This window comes from Neltuma alba, unplaced genomic scaffold (genome assembly GCF_004799145.2).
Source record: "Neltuma alba isolate B1F8T4 unplaced genomic scaffold, ASM479914v2 tig00007538_pilon, whole genome shotgun sequence".
In the NCBI taxonomy this organism is placed as follows: domain Eukaryota; kingdom Viridiplantae; phylum Streptophyta; class Magnoliopsida; order Fabales; family Fabaceae; genus Neltuma; species Neltuma alba.
This window is the reverse complement of record NW_021634808.1, coordinates 19,317-39,888: the sequence shown is the minus strand read 5'-3', so window position 1 is coordinate 39,888 and position 20,572 is coordinate 19,317. Positions and strand designations below refer to the sequence as shown.

The window sequence follows — 20,572 nt, the reverse complement described above, 5'->3', positions numbered from 1 at the left end:
TTTATAAGATATTGTTGTCACCATATTCATGGAGAATGCAATTGTTCATTCAACTCTTCCTATCTTATTTTACTCACAACTTGGAGTGCACGCGAGTGCATTCTTTAATTATAAATTTATAGTTAAATGATTTTTATATGATGAGGTATATGAGGCCAAAGTTAGTTTTCTATTCAACTTGACCTTGCATGAAGCCTAAATTTAAATCAAACGAAATTTTGTTATAAATATATGGATAATTTATTAAATGACATGAACTAAATTAGTATTCTTTCAATCCTAAATGTAGGAACTAGTTAGAGTATTAATAAATTTTGATCCTAAATATAAGATTTTAATTTATTTTATCTCTCTTATTTATTATTTTTTAAACTAATTTATCTAACTTATAAATTAACATATAATATAACATTACATAGATCATATTTATTAGAATTAAAAAATTTATTTAGTTTTTTCAATCTATCAATGTTAATTAAGTAGCTCTTATAATCTCGTATATTAAAATTTAGAAGATTTATTAAAACGAATAATCAATACCACTTTATTTCTTATTGTAAATCACTTGTATATCAAACCCCAAACCAAGAAATACATTAATTAACCATTTTTTTTCACATTTATTCTTATTAAAAGTTGAGAGAGAGAGAGAGAGATAGAGGGAGGAGATGGACTACATAGGAAATGAAAAGTTGAAAAAGGGAGATGGAGAGGGAGAGGGAGAGGGACGTGTTTCAAGAAGCCATTACTTTAAACTTAAATTAATTAATTTTTATTAAATTAATAGGAGTAAAATTGAAAAAAAATTATTAATTATATTACAAGTGACTTATATTTTGAAACAAACTTTTGAGGTACAGTGACCTATAATAAGTAACAGAATGGTATAAATCAATTAGTTAGCACAGAAATTAGTGGTACTGAATCAATCCTCACATTCACAGTGGGATTCAAACTCATGATCTTATAGCTTATAAGTCAATTTCTTACTAACTGGACTAACTCTTACTGGTAATGATAAACATATTTTTGAAGTTATTTTTTGTGGTTATTTCTACATGAGAAAAATTTGATTCTAGCGAATCAGACGGGCCTAAATGTTAGGCTCCAAATTATCCAAGAAGTTCGTTTTCGCCGTGGCGGCGTGTGACTCAGTCTCCGCAATCCAGTTCATTCTGAGGATGAACAGCTCAAGGCCCAGCTGGGGCTGAGCAAACACTACTAAAAATCTGACGCTAAATGACAATACAGGAAACATCCTCCATCCTCATCCAGCACATTTTTCAGAGAAACTTCTTTGCGAATCTTATTTCAATTATCCCAATTTAATTTCTAATTTCAAATTTTATATTCAAAAATAAAATATAAAATGAAGATAATTCATCGAGTATTGAAAAATAATAATAATCTAATATCAAAAAACATTCATTTACCCAAAAAATAATCCAAGATCAAGAAATTCGACAAGCCTGGCTACGGAATAGGCCCCATCGTTTACTTCTAGAATGACACCATTCTCGAAATATGATTCGTTAATTAAGCGAGCACCATATAATTAATTGAATTTTCCAAAAAAAAAAATCCCGAAAGTAGTTCCTTCACTTCTTTTTTTTAAGGAAGTATTTGGATAAAACCAAACCGTAATTTAAAGAATAGCTTCTAGAAAATAGATTTTTAAAAAAATAAATTTTGTGAACAATATATTTTGTAAAAAAATAATTCTAATAAAATAAAAATATTTAGATAGTTGTTATCAAAAACACTTTTATATGTATAAATTACTAAAAATAGTATAAGTTAATACTACCTCTGGTCCTTAATATAAGACCTTGTTTGACTTTTATTTTGATCCTAAATATAAGAATCTAATCTATTTTATCTCCCATATTTATCTATTTTTTCTAAGATAATCTTTCTAATAATAATAGTTCTAGATAACAAATTTGATTAGCAAGGATATTTTAGGAAAAACATCTATTCATTATAAATAACTAACTTAACAAAGTTCTTTAATCTTTTCAAATTAGTCAACTGGATCTTATAATTAGAACCGGAGGTAGTATGATAATTACATAAAAGAAAAATTTTATAATATGTTTTAATTTGAAAAATAAAATTGTTAATAATATATTTTTTACCAACATAATAATATATAAGATAATATAATTAATAATTAATTAATGTGTATAATTTATAAAATATAAAATTAAATATGTTTATAAAAAAATTAAAGGGTGTTAGAGTCATATTATCATTGAGATTTACTCTAATAGACACAATCATACCCTCCAATTTGAGTCAGAAACAGAATAGATTTACTTTTTCTAAAATTATAGTTTTGAACCCCAAACTATGATTTTGACCCAAAACCATAGCTTTTGTTTTTTCTTGGGTGTTTGGCAAATATGAGACCCAAACAAGCCCTAAATAAGCTTCAATTAGGTACTTTACATTAGTTTCATAGTTAGCTTGAGATACTCCTCCGGTCCTTAATATAAAACCCATTTAACTAATTTGATTAGATTAAGGAAGTTAGGTAAGTTAGTTAATTATAATAAAAGTGACACATTTTTCCTAAAATACCATAGTCATCTTTCTTAATACCTCATCTCTCTCTTATACTTAATTATGGTTGAAGGAGTATCTATAGGGGTAATTTAGAGAAAATTGATAATATGAAGAATGAGTCTTATATTTAGGACCAAAACCAACTCAAGAATTGGGTCCTATATTAAGGAGCGGAGGAGTACCATTTTTTTTGGGAGGGGGGGGATCATTGCTCCAAACAAAACATGTTGTACTACGAAACATGTTAAAAGTCTAGTTCGCCAATGACGAAACAAACAACATCAAAATTTTACCATCTCCCTCCATTTGAGCGTCTACCAAATGACAAAAAAAAAAAAAAGTACACGATCCCTTGACCATTTAGAAATTTCTGAAAAAGGGTAAGTAGAAGGTAGACACATTAGGAAGACCAAAAAGTCGAAAAGGGCGACTATTTGAACCCAGCTTGATTCCCATATGAGTTATCCACCCCAGAACTAGTTTTACATGAATAATAACCAAATATCTACGGTTTAATACAAAACAACCAACTACACACGCATACTAACACTAACAATTTTCAAACCTGGTTTTAGAAGGGGGCCAAATCCAGAATGATGAATGATAGTCACTTCAGTTCCGAAGGAACGCCACCGTGGCAACACGGGAGCCAACCGCACCTCCAAACATGAAGGTTGGGTATGTGCGGATATGGCTTACATATTGAAATGGAAGATCTTTGCCTGGTTGCCCGTCCTCAGCCGATTCATGCTCCTGTGCAGTAGCAATTTTTCTCTGGTTGAAACTTTCGACTTCTTGCACCAGTTCATCCTTTGTACTGTTACACGATGTGATTACCTTCCATGTCAAGAAACAAAAGGAAAGCGTTAAGAGAGATGTCTATTATGAAAATTCGTCCGTTGGAGATATATAGCAACTTCATAGGCACAAGTTGAATACAGAATATAGCTTCAATCAACTCATCTAAACAGTAGATAATCTTTACAATTTGCAGTTATTTCAGTTAAGAAATACTGGAAATTTGGAAATAAAAGAATCCCCAAATGTTTTAGCACTTTGTAAACTTTGTTCATTTCAATATATCATTTTGCCTTTTCAGGAAAAAGAAAATAATAAGTCCCCAAATTCAGCATCAACATTGAACTTAAAGTACTTACTAGTATTCCACCAGGAGCAACCAACTTAAACAGGGAGTCCCAGTACATCATTCTGAAAATCAGAAAGCCAGGACACAGTTCCTCAGCATTAAAGCTCGGAGATAATTAATGGAGAATAGACAGAAGAATAATTCATAGTTGTTAACCCTCTAAACTCTTATTATTTATAGGACCTAATGTATTAATTTTATTCTTTTAACATAATTTGATGTAGACTGAGAAAGGAATAGAAACATAATCTTAGTAGGAAAAATAACATTGTCACAATAGAACCAATGGGAATGTAATATTTTCTATTACCTCTTGACAGGACCATCAGGATGCAATCCAATAGCATCTAGAGTCCCCTTATCCATGACCAGTCGAAACTGTCGTTCCAACTTTGTCTCGAGAACATCATCAACCTGAATCAATTAAAAGCAATGAATTATAAATGCAATGCAATCCATACCCATTAGACATGCTAACGGCATGAGATCAGGATTTCAAACTTTTCAACTTAATTCCATCCTTTTTGTGTAGTAACGAAAATTCGATGATGTTGCAAATAAATCATCTACCTCACTTGGTCACATGAGCGCAGTTTTTTCATTTCATGGCTGAGTGTTTTTTTTTTTTTTTTGGTCACGTTGTTGTGAAACCTTAATAGTGTGAAACTGCCGGGAGTTCCTAATTACCTAGGTGTCATAGAGGTTAGTATCGTCTTGAATTCTTAATTATCTATCATCATTGTCTTTAGTTTCAATTCTCGAGTGTTGTAAATAGCAAGAGAGGGGACGCAATATGTGAGGCTGATTTCCGCATATACACAACCTTTCCCCATTCACCATGCTCGGTGTTTTCATCCAGAAATTCCACTTGGTATCTAAGCCTACCAGCTTTGAATGTGCTGTCGAAAAATGGATGTTTTAATCCAGAATCTGCTTTGATAGCTAAAAATTTTCCATGCTAATGCTCCCTGAACACTTCTCAAAGGGAGCTTAACACCCCCTCAGTTTCCCCCCTCTGACAAGGCTCTGGCCTGGATTATCCGGCCCCCTTTCCAACAGAATTATTTACTTGTGGACATTCAACTTTTCCAGTGACAACTCAAGGATTTGAATCCACTATCAAACTCAACACCGTTAAAATGTTAGAACCAAGGTTCCATCATCAGAAACCTCTCAGCAAGGCACCTTTCCAAGAGAATAAACTAGATGTTAGAACAAGTCTAAGAACTGCACGCATACCGATGTGCCCAAAAAAGAGGCCAATTGGCCCTTCTAAAGTCCTTTATACCATCTACTTGTCATGTGTCATTATATCTAATGGTGTTTTCGTCCTGTCCTAACGTTTATGGTGTATTTCATGGCCTTTTCAAGTGATTCCCAGGAATAAAATTTATCCCTGTATTAAATGCTCCCATAGTTTATCTGTAATTAGTTGATTTCTATTTTCAAGCGTAGGGGACAGCTAGCTTTATGAGCCACTGAGATTTCTGCAGGTGGACATCATCTATAAATGCTGTATTAGGCTGTGCCCTCAAATCTTAAAATCCTATGGATAAGCCTGGCTCCAACTTCAACAGAAATAACGATGACCCAAGCACGTGGCATGGCCAATGAGTGAAAGCACACAAGAAAAACATAAAGCTAAAAGGATGCATTTAAACACCCAGGCACACTTACGTGCACACATATGAAACAAAATTCATAACATATTTGCATTTTAAGCTTACCAAAAATTTGATGTTGGAAAGCCCATCACGATCAGCAAGGCTTTGGGCAAGGCTTACGGCCCCTTCACTATAATCAGTACCAGTTAAATCAGAGAACCTGAATACAGACATGTCAAGAGTATGCTTACTAAGGTATTCACTTAAAACAAAATATAAGTAAGTGCAAACATCACTGCATGACCTAAATACAGAATTACCTACAAATGCCAATAGAGAATTTCATCTCAAGGAAACCCATAACACCCCATACTCCTGCTAGTTCCCTTTTGTCTCTTCAATTCAAGATATTTCTTTGCTTCTATTCTTTCTGTATCCAAATTAAAAATTTCCCATAAACTAAGTCATAGTTTCAGCATTAAGAAACCTATCTGGCCAAAACAAAAAAGTATCTAGAAAACCTATAATACCTCTGGTGGTTGAGTCAAATGAAAATAACCCCGTACTCTTAAAGCAAGGTCTCAAGTTTGAACCTTGTGAAAAGAAAATTTCACAAAAAATGTTAGAAGAGATATTTTCATTTGGGGCTCAACTATAGTCGAATTTGGACCAATAGGTACAATCACACATTACGCTCAAAAATAAAAAAACTTAATTGTGCTCCAGTATCCTTCCTCAAGATTTTGTTTCCTCACATAAAGATATTTTTTGTTTCACTTTAAGTATCTTGAGCATTGTGAGAGTGAAACTTTATACATTTCTCATAATATAAGCATGCTTTTGAAGAGGAGATACTTAAAAACACACCTCTATTATAAGAGATGTACAAAACTTCACCCTCATATGCTCAAAGATATATAGCTCATTTATACCGCTAAGCATAACCTTTAAGCTCCATCCTATTTAATAGAGTATATTAGAAGTCATTCCAAATACATGCATAACTTAGTGGCTCTTAATTTCATGAATTAAACACAGAAAAATTAACACATAACACATACTAACTTAAGAATACGACAAGACAGATGCAACCCAGAGGATATATAGACCATGATCATAAGGGAAATATTGATCTTCAATTATTTAAGCTCATCTATAACTATAAAACTTTTTGTTAAAACCTCATTAGCTCCTTCAAATCTTCCAAGTCATTTTTTTTTCTTTTTTTCATATTCTTTACTAGAATCAACCATGTAATTTCTTCCAATTGACCTAGCTCTACAATTACTGACTTTACTCGGACAGCACGTGCTCACTTGCTCATTCAAATATACTGAAGAAGATATTGGGAAGAGGTAGATACCGAAAAACACACTTATAAAAATGATACAAAATTCCACTTTCACAAAACTAGAAGATGCTTAGCAATACTACTTGCAAATGTGAGCCACCTTCTGCAGAAGGAATTAACTTGTGCTACTTTATTTCTGTGCCGAATTATAAAGTAAGGTGTATAGTAAATGCATACCCTTGTTTAGCCAGTTCCTGGAGAAGAAGACCATTGCCAGTTCCAATGTCAAGTACACTCCAACTAGATAAGAACTTATCATCCTGTTCAGTAGGCTCGTACTTGATATCATCAAGATTTTCAGGTATGCGACCTTGAGAAATGTCAAGGCACAAGGCTTTGGTCCATGACACAACTTTTTCCATCACATCAACTCCAAACCTACATACATACCAATTAATATCTTCTCCTTGTAACAATTTAAGTGGTCAAAATTATCTAGGAGTTCATGAATAGAAGTAAAAGAGTCATAAATGCAGCTATTTTCCTCCCAAGTTTCTGTTTTAAAATATTACACTAACCTTTGTTACTTTACACGTATATTCTTATTACCTTCTATTATCTTGAATTTGTTGAAGCATTAGCTTAGCCTTTTAGTAAAACATGTATATGTGTTTGTGGCCTTGTTTATGCTAAATGGATAATATGGATGAACTCGGTTAAGCTCGTGTGGCAAAGACTTGCAGAGTAATATTGTGGTAAGGCAAGAGAGCAACTACTGACTCCAGAATCTAGTATTAACTATACGGAAAATATAAACAGTGAACACATTATGGCTTTAAATAGCAAATTTCAGACGGTAGAAAGCCAAAATAGCTTTTTATTCCTAAACCTTTGCCTTTGTTGAAAAAAAAGAAAAGAAAAAGAAAAAGAATTATTTTTACTCTCATAGAGATGGTCAAAACAACTAATACTAATTATTACCCATTCTTGTATGGGTCATCAGCATATGGCATCTAGTCAGCAATTACGGGCGGCTGTCGGCTGATGACTTAATAAAAGAAGCGTTGAATCATGGTATCAAAATGTATTTTGAATATCAGTAAGAAGTTGATAGCATGCTTTGCTTCAAAACGATAAGATCAATTGAAAGTTCTTTTTTATGATGTTATAAGATTTGGATTATGCTAAATTCTTTGCCATTGGATGTTTCTAATTAATCTCCATGAAAACTCGCACAGAACAGTGAAGCGCATAATGTAGTCAAAATTTGTTTACCAGACTTCACCAGCATGGCCATGCTCACGAAAATTTGCAAGCTCATCTGCATAAGCAGAATCCCAATAACTCTGAAAACCTAGCATTGACGTAACTGCCTCAGCATCAGGTTCATCCTTGTCAGAACTGCACAACAACGACAACCCCAAAAAAAAAAAAAAACAACTTAAGGATACATAATTTGTCCAACCTGTATCACTGATTTAACCCTCCTTCCTTAATATAAACAACAAAATGGCACAATAATTACAATTTACATGCACATAGCTAGAGCAATTATTACAATTTATAAGCATAAAATAATTTAGGGATAAGAAACGATCACATTCATTATCCAAAATGCACAATAGCCTGATCGATCCTCTTTCACTTTCTTCAGTACTTTCAATTTCATTCTCTCAAAATTCGAAGCAACGACGACGCAATCAACTGCATCCGAAGTATTTCACTAATTCCACTCAAAATGCGTCATATATACCTATTCTCTCTTTACAGGCCCCTTTCACAGAAAATTAAGCGTAGAGCGCCGCAGTAAAAAAAAACAAAAAAACAACGAAAAGAGGAGCCGAAAAAGACCTGTAATCCGAGGCGGCCCGGAAGTTGGCATTGGACAGAGCTTCAGCAGCGTCAGCATGGCGCTGCTCGTCGTCTAGGGTGCTGCCGTAATCACTCTTGATGGACCAAGAATCTGCGGCGACAGAGCGGTCATCGTCGGAGACCAGATCGGCCGAGGGCACAGAAACTGCTGCCCGCGCCTGCTGTGAGGCGTCGGACTCCTCAAGATGGAGACGAAAACCGGCCATGTACGACGGTCACGACGCAGAGAGAGAGAGGCGGTTTTGAGATTTTACTGCTGTTTGTGGACTGTGTAATAGCAGGATATTTTCTTCGCTGACACAGGTTTCGATCTTGAGCTACAACGAAATGAGCCGAATTCTCTGTTGCTTCCTCTCATGGAGGATGTAAATCTGAAAGGCCAACATTTTTTATATATAGATTTAATCTAATTTCGGACAAATTTCAAATTTTAATAAATTAAAAATCCTGTATCAAAAAATAAAATAAAATTCACATTTACGTGAATGCCCTTTACTTTCTTTCTTTTTTTAATAAAAAACCTCCACGGTCGCCATGGCCAATCGGCGGAGCCGCCAGCTGCCAGAACTTCCTTGAGGGATCTAATCGAAACATATTTTTATTTCAGTCTTACAGTTACGGGCCAGCAAAAGAATTTTAAAATAATGTGGGCTGAAAATGTTATTTTCTTCACTGCGAGATGCCTCAATGATATTTTCTCACAGAATTATGAAGTTTCCCTTGGCTAGGTTTTATCTCAGAAATTTCATAGAAGAATGACAATTGTATCCCCAAATATCAATTTGATGATAGTTAGGTCTTTCATAAAAAACTGTGAAAATTGATTTGCAAATATTGATTCAAATATATACAAATAGGAATCTCAATTACAAATTGAGAATTATATTTAAAACATAGATGCTTGATTTGTAATTAGTACTCCTGAATTTTGAACAGTTTAATTTTATATTTTTAACTAAATTAGTGTTACAGGATTCAAGTATCATTCTACCAAATTTCATGTCAATTATGCTACTAAGTCCAAATTAAATAGCGAACTTTCTATGTTGTTAGCTTTTGGTTTGGTATGTTCGCCTCTTTATTTCAAGTTTTGACTTGCTTCACTTTAATGTGTCCTGCTTACTATTTTTAGTCGTTAATATAAAACTAATTAACTAATTTGAAAAGATTAATAAATTACTTAATTATAACATATATTATATGGGGTCTGTTTGGGTCAGGCTGGGTTGAGACAAGAGGTCTGTTTGGGAGAGCTTGGAGCTCATTGGGCTTATTTATTTTTGAGCTGTCTGAACGCTGGGCTGAAATAAGCTCCAAGAAGGAGCTTATCAATTATATCAGAAGAGTTTATTCATATTAGCTGTTCTGCAATGTCAGAGTATTGGATTCTTTTTTTTCTCTCCCATCCGCCTTTTCCCTTAAGCTCGCTCACTTCCCTTCTTTTTCACCTAGAACTCCCACCTTGCTCCGTTGCTGGTCACCTCGCAGAAAGTCCCTCCCTGGTCGCCATGAGCTATGCTTTGTCATCATCGTGAGCTCAGCGTGGTGGGTGTGAGGTGTGCGTGGCCTATTGGAGGCTGCTCCTTCCTCACAAGTCCAAGCTAGTCCTACTGTTTGCAACTGAGGTCACCACTGTTTGCTTGTGCTTTGGAGCTGTGCGTGGAGATCTTGCCTTGGCAGTCTGATACACCATCAGATCTACCTCTGGTAGCCTTCAGTTGGTTTGATCTGTTATAGGTTGGGCGGTAATTTTTTTTCTTTCTTTCCTGATTTCATCCCGTGGTTGAATTTGTTGTCGCTGGTGGAAGCCTTAAAATTAAAGCCTAAAAATTGGTTTAATCAAGAGTTCTCCTTCGTGCTGGTCGCCGGTGGTTGTTTTTTATTTTTTTCCTTCTGGTTGTCGTGGTCCTCTGTTTTTGCTGGCTAGTGGTTGTCTTTATTTTTTTCCTTCTGGTTTTCATGGTCGTCTACTTCTGCTCACCGGTGGTTTGGGCTTTTTCTCCCCCCATCGTGGTTTTGGTCATCTTGTCTGAGGTGTTGAGGTGAATTAACGACTATCTGTTGGAGCAATGAATTTGCGTAGAGCTTGTGATGATCATTTTGGATATGTGATTGTGTATACATGCATATGAGCTTGTGTATATTTGTATAGATTGTGTTACACTAATCATTCGGTTGCAATGCTGCTGGAATTTTGAAAGAAAAATGTACAAAAAAATTAATGGTTTCTATTGGTGTAAATCCAATAACCTCAATTTGCAATTTCATATGAAAAAGACTTTCCCATTGGTAGCTAATGCTTATCTATTAAGCAAGGAAAATTCTATGTCAAAATTAAAAAGGCTTGTTATTCCTAATATATTAATTTTTATGACTTTAGTGGTTTTATGTGAACAGCTTGTATAGATTGAAAAAATTAATTTTAAAACTATTTTTTTGTCCCTTTAATTAAGTTTTTGATAGCACAATTAACTACTAAATTGTCTTCCCTAATTAAGTTTCTATTTAAAATATGGCATCTCCAATTCAAAGATGAACAATTTTTTTTCAAACAATAAGAAAAATAATTGACAAATTCAGTTTTGAAAAAATTTTCACAACCAATTACCACTAATTAAATATTTATAATTTTAAAAAATTTTGAATAAGAAAACTAAACAGCTTTTGCAATTATAATGTCTTAATTAGTATTTTATGACTTCATAATAATAATCAAAGTTTTGATAAGAAAAACATTTACAATAATATTAAGAAAATAAAATATATGTTTGTTTGGTGATTACATAATATGGCTTTTATTATTACATAATTAGGGTTTTGGTTGATTCAGTTAGTGTTCTCTCAATCAAAAGGCATAGAGAAATGGATAATGATAAGAGAAAAGCGACATGGGATCCTTACACGACAAAGATTCTAATCTATGTTTGCGCTGAGCAAATAGTGCACAAGGAATGACAAGGAACATCGTTTACAAGGCCCGGTTGGGAGAAAATTGAAAAGAACTTTCAGGAAAGGAGCGGGAGAAAGTATGACAGGAGGCAATTGAAGAATAAATTTGATATATTGAGAAAAGATTAGAAGTTGTGGGATAAACTAATGTCTGGAGAGATTGGAATTGGTTATGATGCAGCCACAAATAGGGTTTTGGCCTCCGATGAGTGGTGCCAATGAAAATTAGTAGTAACTATTTGCGTTGGTTGAGTTTTAATTTTGAATATCCGCTAAGACTTCGCTTAATTTTGCCTAATTATGTTAATGTAATGTAGGTTGACCCTAATTTCAAGAAATTTAGACATCAAGGGTTGATGTTTGCATCAGATCTGCAAAAAATATTCAAAGATGTTGTGGCTTCGAGAGACTATATGTACGCACCATTAGCCTTATAGCTCCAGTCGGCACCTGTGACACAGGCTAATACAAAAGAGGAGGAGGATGTTTATAGAGTCGGCCTAGACCAATAGGAAAGGTCGAGGGACAGTGAGGACAAAAATTTCGGTGTTGACCCAACATCCAGTACAAGGTTCACAGATGACTTTGCCGGTTGCAACTTAAACAACCCTGTGAGTATTAGACCAAGTGGCTCAGGAAGCTATGGAAAGAGGAAAAGGGGTGAGACGTCTGATGCAAAGAAGAAGAAAAAAGTTGCTGTGCCTACTAAAATTTCTGATAGCCTTAGTGTTATAGCAGCTGTTTCTGACAAGTGAGCAACAGTATTGGTTGAAGATCCCTAACTAGTTGACAAGGCTTTGGCTCACTTGACTACCATTGAGGAGCTTAATAGTAACAATCAACTATATTATGCATGTGCCAAGATGCTTATGTGGTTGAGGTGGGCTAGGCGACCCTATTTAGGGTTTATGCATCATAGAAGCAAGTTGTTGGCATGGTTACTACCAGCAACACATGACCCAGACACATGGAAGGGACCTGTAGATTAGGATTTAGTTTAGGAATAGTTGTTTCACTATTGTTATTGCACTTGTTAACTTGAACTGATTGCTGTTTGAACCTGAACTGATGTGACCTGTTGTAGGAACTTTATTAATGACTATGTAATATATTTATGCTAATTTCTACTTGTCATCTATGTGTTTTTATTTTCTGTTTCAGTATGAAAATTATTTACACTTTGTTTATTGTAGTCCTTATAATGCTTACACTTTGTTGTCATCATAGTTATAAGGTTAGCTCCAAAAATGGCTAATTGGAATGATGATTCACCATGGAATGAAGATACTTTGAGGAATTGGAATAATGATTCACAATGGAATGAAGATGACCATTCAAGACGATTATCCATGATAAATGAGGAATTAACACAATATGAAGCAGTAAGTACATTGGTTGGTCATTATTATGAAATGTATATTTTAAACAACCCTGCAGAACTAGTGAGCGGATAGAAAATATATGGGTACAAGGCATTATGAATGGGCATGATGATTGATGTCCTGAAATGTTTAGAGTGGATAAACATGTTTTCCACCTCTTATGTACTAAATTGGAGGAACATGGTTTACGAAAGTCTAAGTACGTAGGAATCGAATAAATGGTCGTGATTTTTTTAAGCACGGTTGCACATGGACAATGCAATAGGATGATCTAGGAACGATTTCAACGTTCAGGGGAAACTGTAAGTAGGCACTTCCACAATATACTGCAAGCTTGCCTTAGCCTTTCGAATGAACTTATTTGACCCATAGATCCTACATTTTGTGGAACTCATAGAAAAATTGAGAATGATCCATGTTATTATCCATTTTTTAAGGACACAATCGGAACAATTGATGGCACTCACATATTGTGTGTTGTCCCCACTACAAAATGAGATAAATTTATTGGCAGAAAAGGAAATCCATCACAAAATGTCATGGTTGTATGTGATTGGGATATGTATTTTACTTTTGTCTTGGTAAGATGGGAGGGATCTGCATATGATGCTTGTATATTTGACAGTGTTATTACAAATTCATCTCTAAATTTCCCTCATCCACCTCCAGATATATGTTTATATGTTCCAATCACGCACGTTTTTAATTATTTCATATTTTTATTCGTTTCACAATGTCTCAAATTGTTTCATGAATTGTTAGGGAAATATTACTTGGTTGATGCGGGATATCTAACACCAAATAGATATCTAGGTCCATACAGATCTGAGCGCTACCACCTTCTGGACTTCCGACGACAAGTAGGATTCCGAAATAGTAACGAAGCTTTCAATTATTATCATTCCAGTTTAAGGTGCACAATAGAAAGAACATTCAGTGTTTGGAAGAATAGATTTCAAATCCTACGAAATATGCATAGTTACGACTTTCAAACACAAGTTTACATGGTTTGTGCAATAATGGCCATTCATAACCTTATAAGGAGGCATTCAAGCTCTGATTTCTATTTTTAACAAGTTGAAAATGGTAATATAGTTGGCAAACATGATCAGGCTAAAACTAGTCAACCATCATCTTCAAATGTTAATTCACAGTTTTTATCGCATATGAATTGCGTCCGTGATGCAATCAGAGACCAAATTATCCACAGCTTATCAATTAATTAATTATGTAATGTTATTATTTCGTTTCACTTTGTCACAATACTGCAAATTGGAGTTCAAAACATTTTTATCCATTCAAATTATGTTTCACTTTTATTTGCCTTTTTTTTTTCCCGTTTCTCTAATGTTTTCAAATTTAATTCACTTAATCAATTTCACTTATTCATATTAAATTAATTTAAATTTATTTTCTTATGTCAATTCATTTTTTTTTATCATGTTTCACTTTATATTTAAAATATTTTTTATGATTTCTATAAAGTTTTCAATTTAAATTCACTCATTAAATTTCATTTCTTCATTATATTATCTCAATTCTTTTTTTTTTCATGTTTCACTTTATATTTAAAATATTTTTTATGATTTCTTTATAATTTTAAAATTTAATTCACTCATTAAATTTGACTTTTCATATTGAATTATTTTAATTTCATTTGTGAAATCAATTTTTTATCATGTTTCATTATTTATTAAAACTCATACTCATTTTGGTAATTTTTCAACCAAACTTACTTTTACTCAACTATAATCCAAACAAACTTTTATCAATCTCATTTTTGCAAACTAACTTTTTTAAACTCTAATCCAAACACAATTCAGCTTATCCAATTTAATTTTTACCAACTTCACTTTTCCATAAGCTACTTTTCCTATAAGCTGCTTTTCCAATCGCTGATCCAAATGGGCACATGATCTTTCTAAAATGTTTATGTGTATCATTAGATTATATATCACTTTATAAGTGAGATAAATTAGTTTAAAGAAAAATGTAAATATAAATATTTTAAAATAATTTAGTAACTTTTTTTATCTTTTCAAATTTATTTACTGAGTTTTATATTAATAACGAGGAATAATATTAAGTATGCAAGCATGGTTTTGGAAGTTTTTTCGATTAAGAAAGCTGTCTTTTACGGCTTTAGAAGGGCAGTAGGCACTTCTGTTTTGTTCTGTTGTTCTTTTGTCTTTCTAATGGTATCCAGTTTTCATTCAAAAAACATGGTTTATGCTCTCTGGCCCCGTTCCCGGTGCAAAGGAAGAGGGTTGCCATCTTGTTTTATCGATTGCAGCTGCTGTACGGGCTATAGTAATTGGTCCCTGTTTTATCGATTTGTGCTGTGTTTGGTTTGCGTGTAACTTCACTGGGTTGTTCTCTTTGCTTTGGTTATGCTTCATGTGGGTTGGGCCTGGCTAGTAAAGTTTGCTATATCCATGGATGCACGTAAGGAATGAAAGCCCAATTTAGGGACCTTTATATCCCTTGATAAATATATTACGAGACAAGAAGGGTTAAGTCTAGTGAAAAGAACCTACCGATTCAAAGTTTGAATTTTTATTAGAAGATGTACTCACATTTTGTGCCCTGATAGTGCCTCGAATAAGATTATCTCCAATAGATGATACTTATGCTTTAGCCCAAATAAAAACTATGAGATACTAAATATGAGCATATTTCCTATTAGACTTCAAACCTTTGTTCATTACATTATTAGAGATTAACTCTTTTCACTAAACTTAATAAGAGAATACATGTACTTAGTAAATAAAATAAAATTCGCTTTCATGAAAAGGGTAAAAAAAGTATCCGCCAAAGAAAATGAGATTTTTTTTTACCATCCTAAAGAAAATGAGACATTATGGTATCAATATTCTTTTTAAAAAAACTATAATTAATTTATTGTATTAAAAATTAGAAAAAAAATTAAGTCAAGTTACTTATATCCATTATGTTAAGTTCTCCAATCATTCATGTTCATATGTCCTTTTTTTGTTTCGTGTAGATTTATAATTAAATGCTAATATTTTAAAAATAAAATAGATGGTCATGCATGATTAGAAAACTTGTCATAATGGGTATAAAGAATTTAGTGTAAATATTGTTGTAAGAATGATAGGTTTCAAAATATTTTATACCAGATTAAAATAAATACTAATTGAGTCAAACGATAGCAAATATGAAAATATCAACTGCAAATTACTAGGAGTTATTTATGAAACTGGAATACCTGATTTGTAGCTAAGACTTTCTTAATTATTTGCGACTGCCTAAATTGATATTTATAACATATATAAACCAAGAAAATTATCTAAATTTCATTGTGAAATTTTTTGGAATCCATAGGAGAGGGATATGAAATTTCCCCCAGTTTGATAATATGTTTCTTTTTTTTTGATAGAAAGAGAGACATGGATCTACTACATATCAACACCCTCTAACGCCGAACTCTGACAGGCTTCTCGTTGAAGAATGTTTCGTATGGGATCTGGGGGACTTCGAAACGTAGCAAAATCAGTTCCCATATTACGTGCATGTGCAGCCAACGCATTTGCTACGGTGTTCGCATCCCGTGGACAACAGGCCACCTCAACCTTGTAGTTCCTTTCCAACATCTGCTGGATTTCAATTAAGACGCTGTGGTCCGGGTGTTCTAGGGGGATGGGGTCCTGAACAAGGGCTACTAGCTCAGTGCAGTCACACTCAACGATCAGGTGTCGGAAGTTGCTGTCCCATGCAATCTTCAGCGCCCATAGAAGACCCCAAGCCTCAGCTGTAATGACTGATCCCCGACCAATCCTATACATGAATCCTTGTATAAAATTGCCATTGTGGTCTCGGAACACACCCCCACATGTACAAAGACCAGACTCTAGATGACGAGAGCCGTCTACGTCAACTTTCACCACGTCTACAGGTGGTGGTTTCCAGATGGGTTGCAGCAACCCCCCCATTTGGCGTTGTAATGGATTCTGGTGTCCCCACGAAAGGCAAGCCTGGGTACGTGCAATGAGACACTCGACGCTCCACCCTAGGTTGTTAAAGACCCGACCATTCCTGCTTAACCATAAGTTCCGGCACACTATGGGAAACCAGAGCCTGAAGTCGTACCCACGAACTCGGAAGCAACTACGGGCGCACCACATGAGCCAGGCGCAAAGATCAGTACCATCGAAGAACTTGTTCCTCCATTCATGTGGTAAGAGGGTTAGCCAAATTTGCATGCTCTGCTGACAGTCACGAAGGGCGTGTAAAACAGTCTCCTGTTTGCCTTCACACGAGACGCACTCGCCAGTGCAATGCAGACCCATCCTAGCTCTTGCCATATTAGTGAGCAACCTTCCTTGGGCGTATAACCACAAGAAGATCCGACATCTTTGTGGGACCCGCAGCTTCCATATATGTTTGCAGAGGGTTCTATTCATGGTAACCTTCCTCCCAGCAATTTGGTCATAAGCTGTCTTCAAAGAAAACACCCTAGAGGAAGACCAGCGCCAAACTGGGTAGTCATCACGTCCAGCGGGGGTCACGTGCATACCATGTATGGCCTGAAGAATATTCTGGGGCAGTAAGTGGGCAAATTTAGCCCAATCCCAGGTCCCGGTATCCGTCACGCAGTCACTCACTCTCCACGTTAGAGCCTCGTGAGGGAGGGTGTCTACTGCATAACCTTCAAGGGCATCAAAATGGGGTACCCAAAGGTCCTTCCAGAAAAGAATACTTCGTCCATTAACCACCCTCCAAGCCAGACCATTCTTGACTTCTTGCCAGCAGGATCGAATGCCCTTCCACGTGCTAGACTCCAACCTGCGTTTCTCAATGTTAGGAATTATATCATTCCCAGTTTTGTATTTCTCCTTCAAGAACTTCACCCAGAGCGCATCTTTGCGAGTTACCAGTCCCCACCCCAACTTCGTCATATATGCTCTGTTGGTTAATTTTGCTTGCTTTAATCCCAAGCCACCGTCTTCCTTTCTACTGCAAATGGTGTCCCAAGATACAAGGTGGATTTTCCTTGCCGTAGTATTGGAGCCTCACAGGAACTTTCTGCACCGTTTATCAATTGCTGCGCACATAGGATTTGGCAAGGGGGTTGTTTGCATCGCATAATTCGGAATAGAGGCTACCACTGATGATACCAGCGTATGCCTTCCTGCTAGGGATAGCGTATTGGACTTCCAACTCGATAACCGGGCATCCATCTTGTCAAGAATGAAATTATAAGTTGCTGTAGAGACCCTCCTGTGTAAAATAGGCATGCCCAAATATTTTCCCAGGTCAGACGAAGGAGTGTACTGCAGAAAGTCACTGATCTCTGTATGCCATGTATGGTGGACATACTTGGAGAAAAAAATCCTAGATTTAGTTGCATTGACTTTCTAACCAGAGATATCACAAAAGTCATCAAGAATGGCCTTAACAACCCCTGCTTGTTCCATATCTGCTTTTGCAAACAGAATTAAATCGTCAGCAAAAAATAAATGAGAGACAAGGATACTGTTCTTACTTAGTCTAAAAGGTTGCCAGTCTCCATCGTGAACTGCTGTCTGAATAAGATGTCCCAATCTTTCTATGGCAAGGACAAAGAGGTATGGAGATATAGGGTCGCCTTGCCTGACTCCACGAGTAGGGGAAAACTCCTCAATGGTAGATCCATTCCAAAGGATTTTCATAGAGGGAGAGGCGACGCATTCCTTTATAACCCGGTTCAGGTTTTCGGGGAAATTCAGCTCCTTCAAGCAGTCAAAGATAAACGACCAACGAACCCTGTCATAAGCCTTCTCAAGATCAATCTTTATGGCCATAAACCCATGCTTTTTCTTCATGGTATGCATAGAATGGATGATTTCCTGAGCGAGAATAATGTTATCCGAGCCTTGTCTCCCGCTAACGAAGCTACACTGATTTGGGGCCACCACAAGGGGCATGATAGACTTCAATCTATTGGTGATAACCTTCGTAACAAGTTTATAAATTACATTACATAAGCTTATTGGCTGGAAGTCTCGGATTGTCTTGGGGTGATCCACTTTAGGAATCAACACAATATGGGTGCCATTGATTTCTCGTACGAGACTCGGTTCCAGGAATATACGTTTCACAAGCTTCACCACATCACCTCCTACTGTATCCCATTGGCTTTGGTAGAAGAGAGGATTCAGGCCATCGGGCCCAGGGGACTTCAATGGACCCATATCAAAAAGCGCTCACTTGACTTCTATATCCTCCACTTCTCTCCCCAAGATATTCACGTGAACAGCATCAATGGCTGGGTATGTTGTCCCAAACTCAAGAGACGGTGTCTCTACTCCAGTTTCTGTGTAAAGCTCCTTAAAAAAGCGACAACCCATATCCATAATTTCCCCCAAGTTGTGGGACCAAATACCTGACTCTAGTTTCAAGGCTTCTATCCTGTTCCTTTTTCGCCTGCCGGTCGCGCGTATGTGAAAATACCGAGAGTTGTGATCACCCTGCCAAAACCACTGTGCTCGAGAGTACTATTGCCACATTAATTCTTCCCTTGAAAGTATCTTCTCCAACTCATACCAAAGTTCCTTTTGAATCCTTTCTAAATTTTCGGATAGCCCAGATACAGCAGATTTGCGAGAAAGGCCTTCCAATCTTCTGTAAAGTTTTCCTTTGGTGCGTTGAATATGTCCAAAGACCTGTACATTCCACCAGGATAAAGCACCAGTGAATTCATGGATGCCTGAATTCCAGTCCCCCTTCATCGCCCAATTATCTTTAACGAAGTTTCCAAACTCCTCATGAAGGACCCAAGGTGCAAAAAAACAGAAGGGTCGCGCGTTGGTTGGGCACGGGACCACTTTCTCCGTTCTGAGTAAGAGTGGGCAGTGATCCAATTTGAACTTAGGAGGGTGGAGGATCGAAGCATCAGGAAAACGCTCAATCCATAAGTCATTGACCAGTATTCTATAAGTTCTACTTTGGCTTGTCCCTCTCCCCCAAGTAAAGCGAGGTCCGGAAAACCCGATATCAAGCATGCTACTAGTGGTAATCCACTCCTGAAACTATCTCTCCAGTCTACCTTTGATACCTGTGCGAAGCCCAGAACGATCATCACCATGAGGAATCGCGTTGAAGTCACCCCCCACGACCCATTTGCCATGCAAGGATCTCTGAATAGAAGCCAGTGATTCCCATAGGCTCCTGCGGATAATGGCATTCGGGTGTCCATATACTATCGTTAGATACCATTCCTCGCTATTATTTTCTTTCACTTTGCCATGCACGAATTGTTCTCCTTCAGTTACTATAGAGAAGTGCAGGTTATCATCCCAAAAAAGCCATATGCCCCCACTAAAGCCCCTTACTTCCACCACGTGCGAATTAAACCACCCGAGCTTTTGAGCTATTAATTTGGCTCTATCCCCTGCTTGTCTCGGTTCCAAGAGAGCCAGGAGGTTCAGTCTGTATCTTATCTTTAGGTCCTGAAGAAGGCGACGAAAGAAGGTCCCACCAGCACCTCGAGAATTCCAAATCATCATATTCATTTTAACAAAGGCCGAGAAGGGAAGAATAATACCGACAAGGGTCCTACTGCTCAGTGGTAGCGCGTGGCGCTTCTCCACCCACAAGCATGTCAACGTCATCATTATCCACAAGTGGATTTGAATGCATAAAAATAACCGGACCCCCCACATCCCTAGGGTCTTTCGGATTTGAAGAAGCACTCTCAGTAACCTCGGTAGACGTAGATAGACGGGTAGGGTCTAATGGGGGTTCCTTAAGTACGACA

At 36.2% G+C, this 20,572-nt stretch overlaps 1 protein-coding gene across 1 annotated transcript; it reads right to left on the bottom strand.

Annotated features, from left to right (window-relative positions):
- Positions 1–2,780: 2,780 nt before the first annotated feature.
- LOC114752780 (EEF1A lysine methyltransferase 2) lies at positions 2,781–8,816 on the bottom strand. The gene is made up of 7 exons (XM_028941486.1): positions 8,462–8,816; positions 7,886–8,011; positions 6,848–7,048; positions 5,443–5,539; positions 4,026–4,129; positions 3,726–3,777; positions 2,781–3,405 (listed from the first exon to the last, which is right to left on the bottom strand). Exons 1-7 carry the CDS (start codon positions 8,686–8,688, stop codon positions 3,181–3,183), a joined length of 1,032 nt encoding a protein of 343 aa, XP_028797319.1. The 5' UTR covers positions 8,689–8,816; the 3' UTR covers positions 2,781–3,180.
- Between the last annotated feature and the right edge of the window lie 11,756 nt (positions 8,817–20,572).

What these genes read in the sequence shown, in the direction of transcription:
- LOC114752780 (XM_028941486.1), bottom strand. Translation starts at nt 8,688, where the DNA reads ATGGCCGGTTTTCGTCTCCATCTTGAGGAGTCCGACGCCTCACAGCAG. An exon ending in CAGGAACTGGCTAAACAAGG is followed by an intron (nt 5,540 to 6,847) that starts GTATGCATTTAC and finishes GTCTGTATTCAG; the next exon opens with GTTCTCTGATTTAACTGGTA. An exon ending in CCTGATGGTCCTGTCAAGAG is followed by an intron (nt 3,778 to 4,025) that starts GTAATAGAAAAT and finishes TCTGATTTTCAG; the next exon opens with AATGATGTACTGGGACTCCC.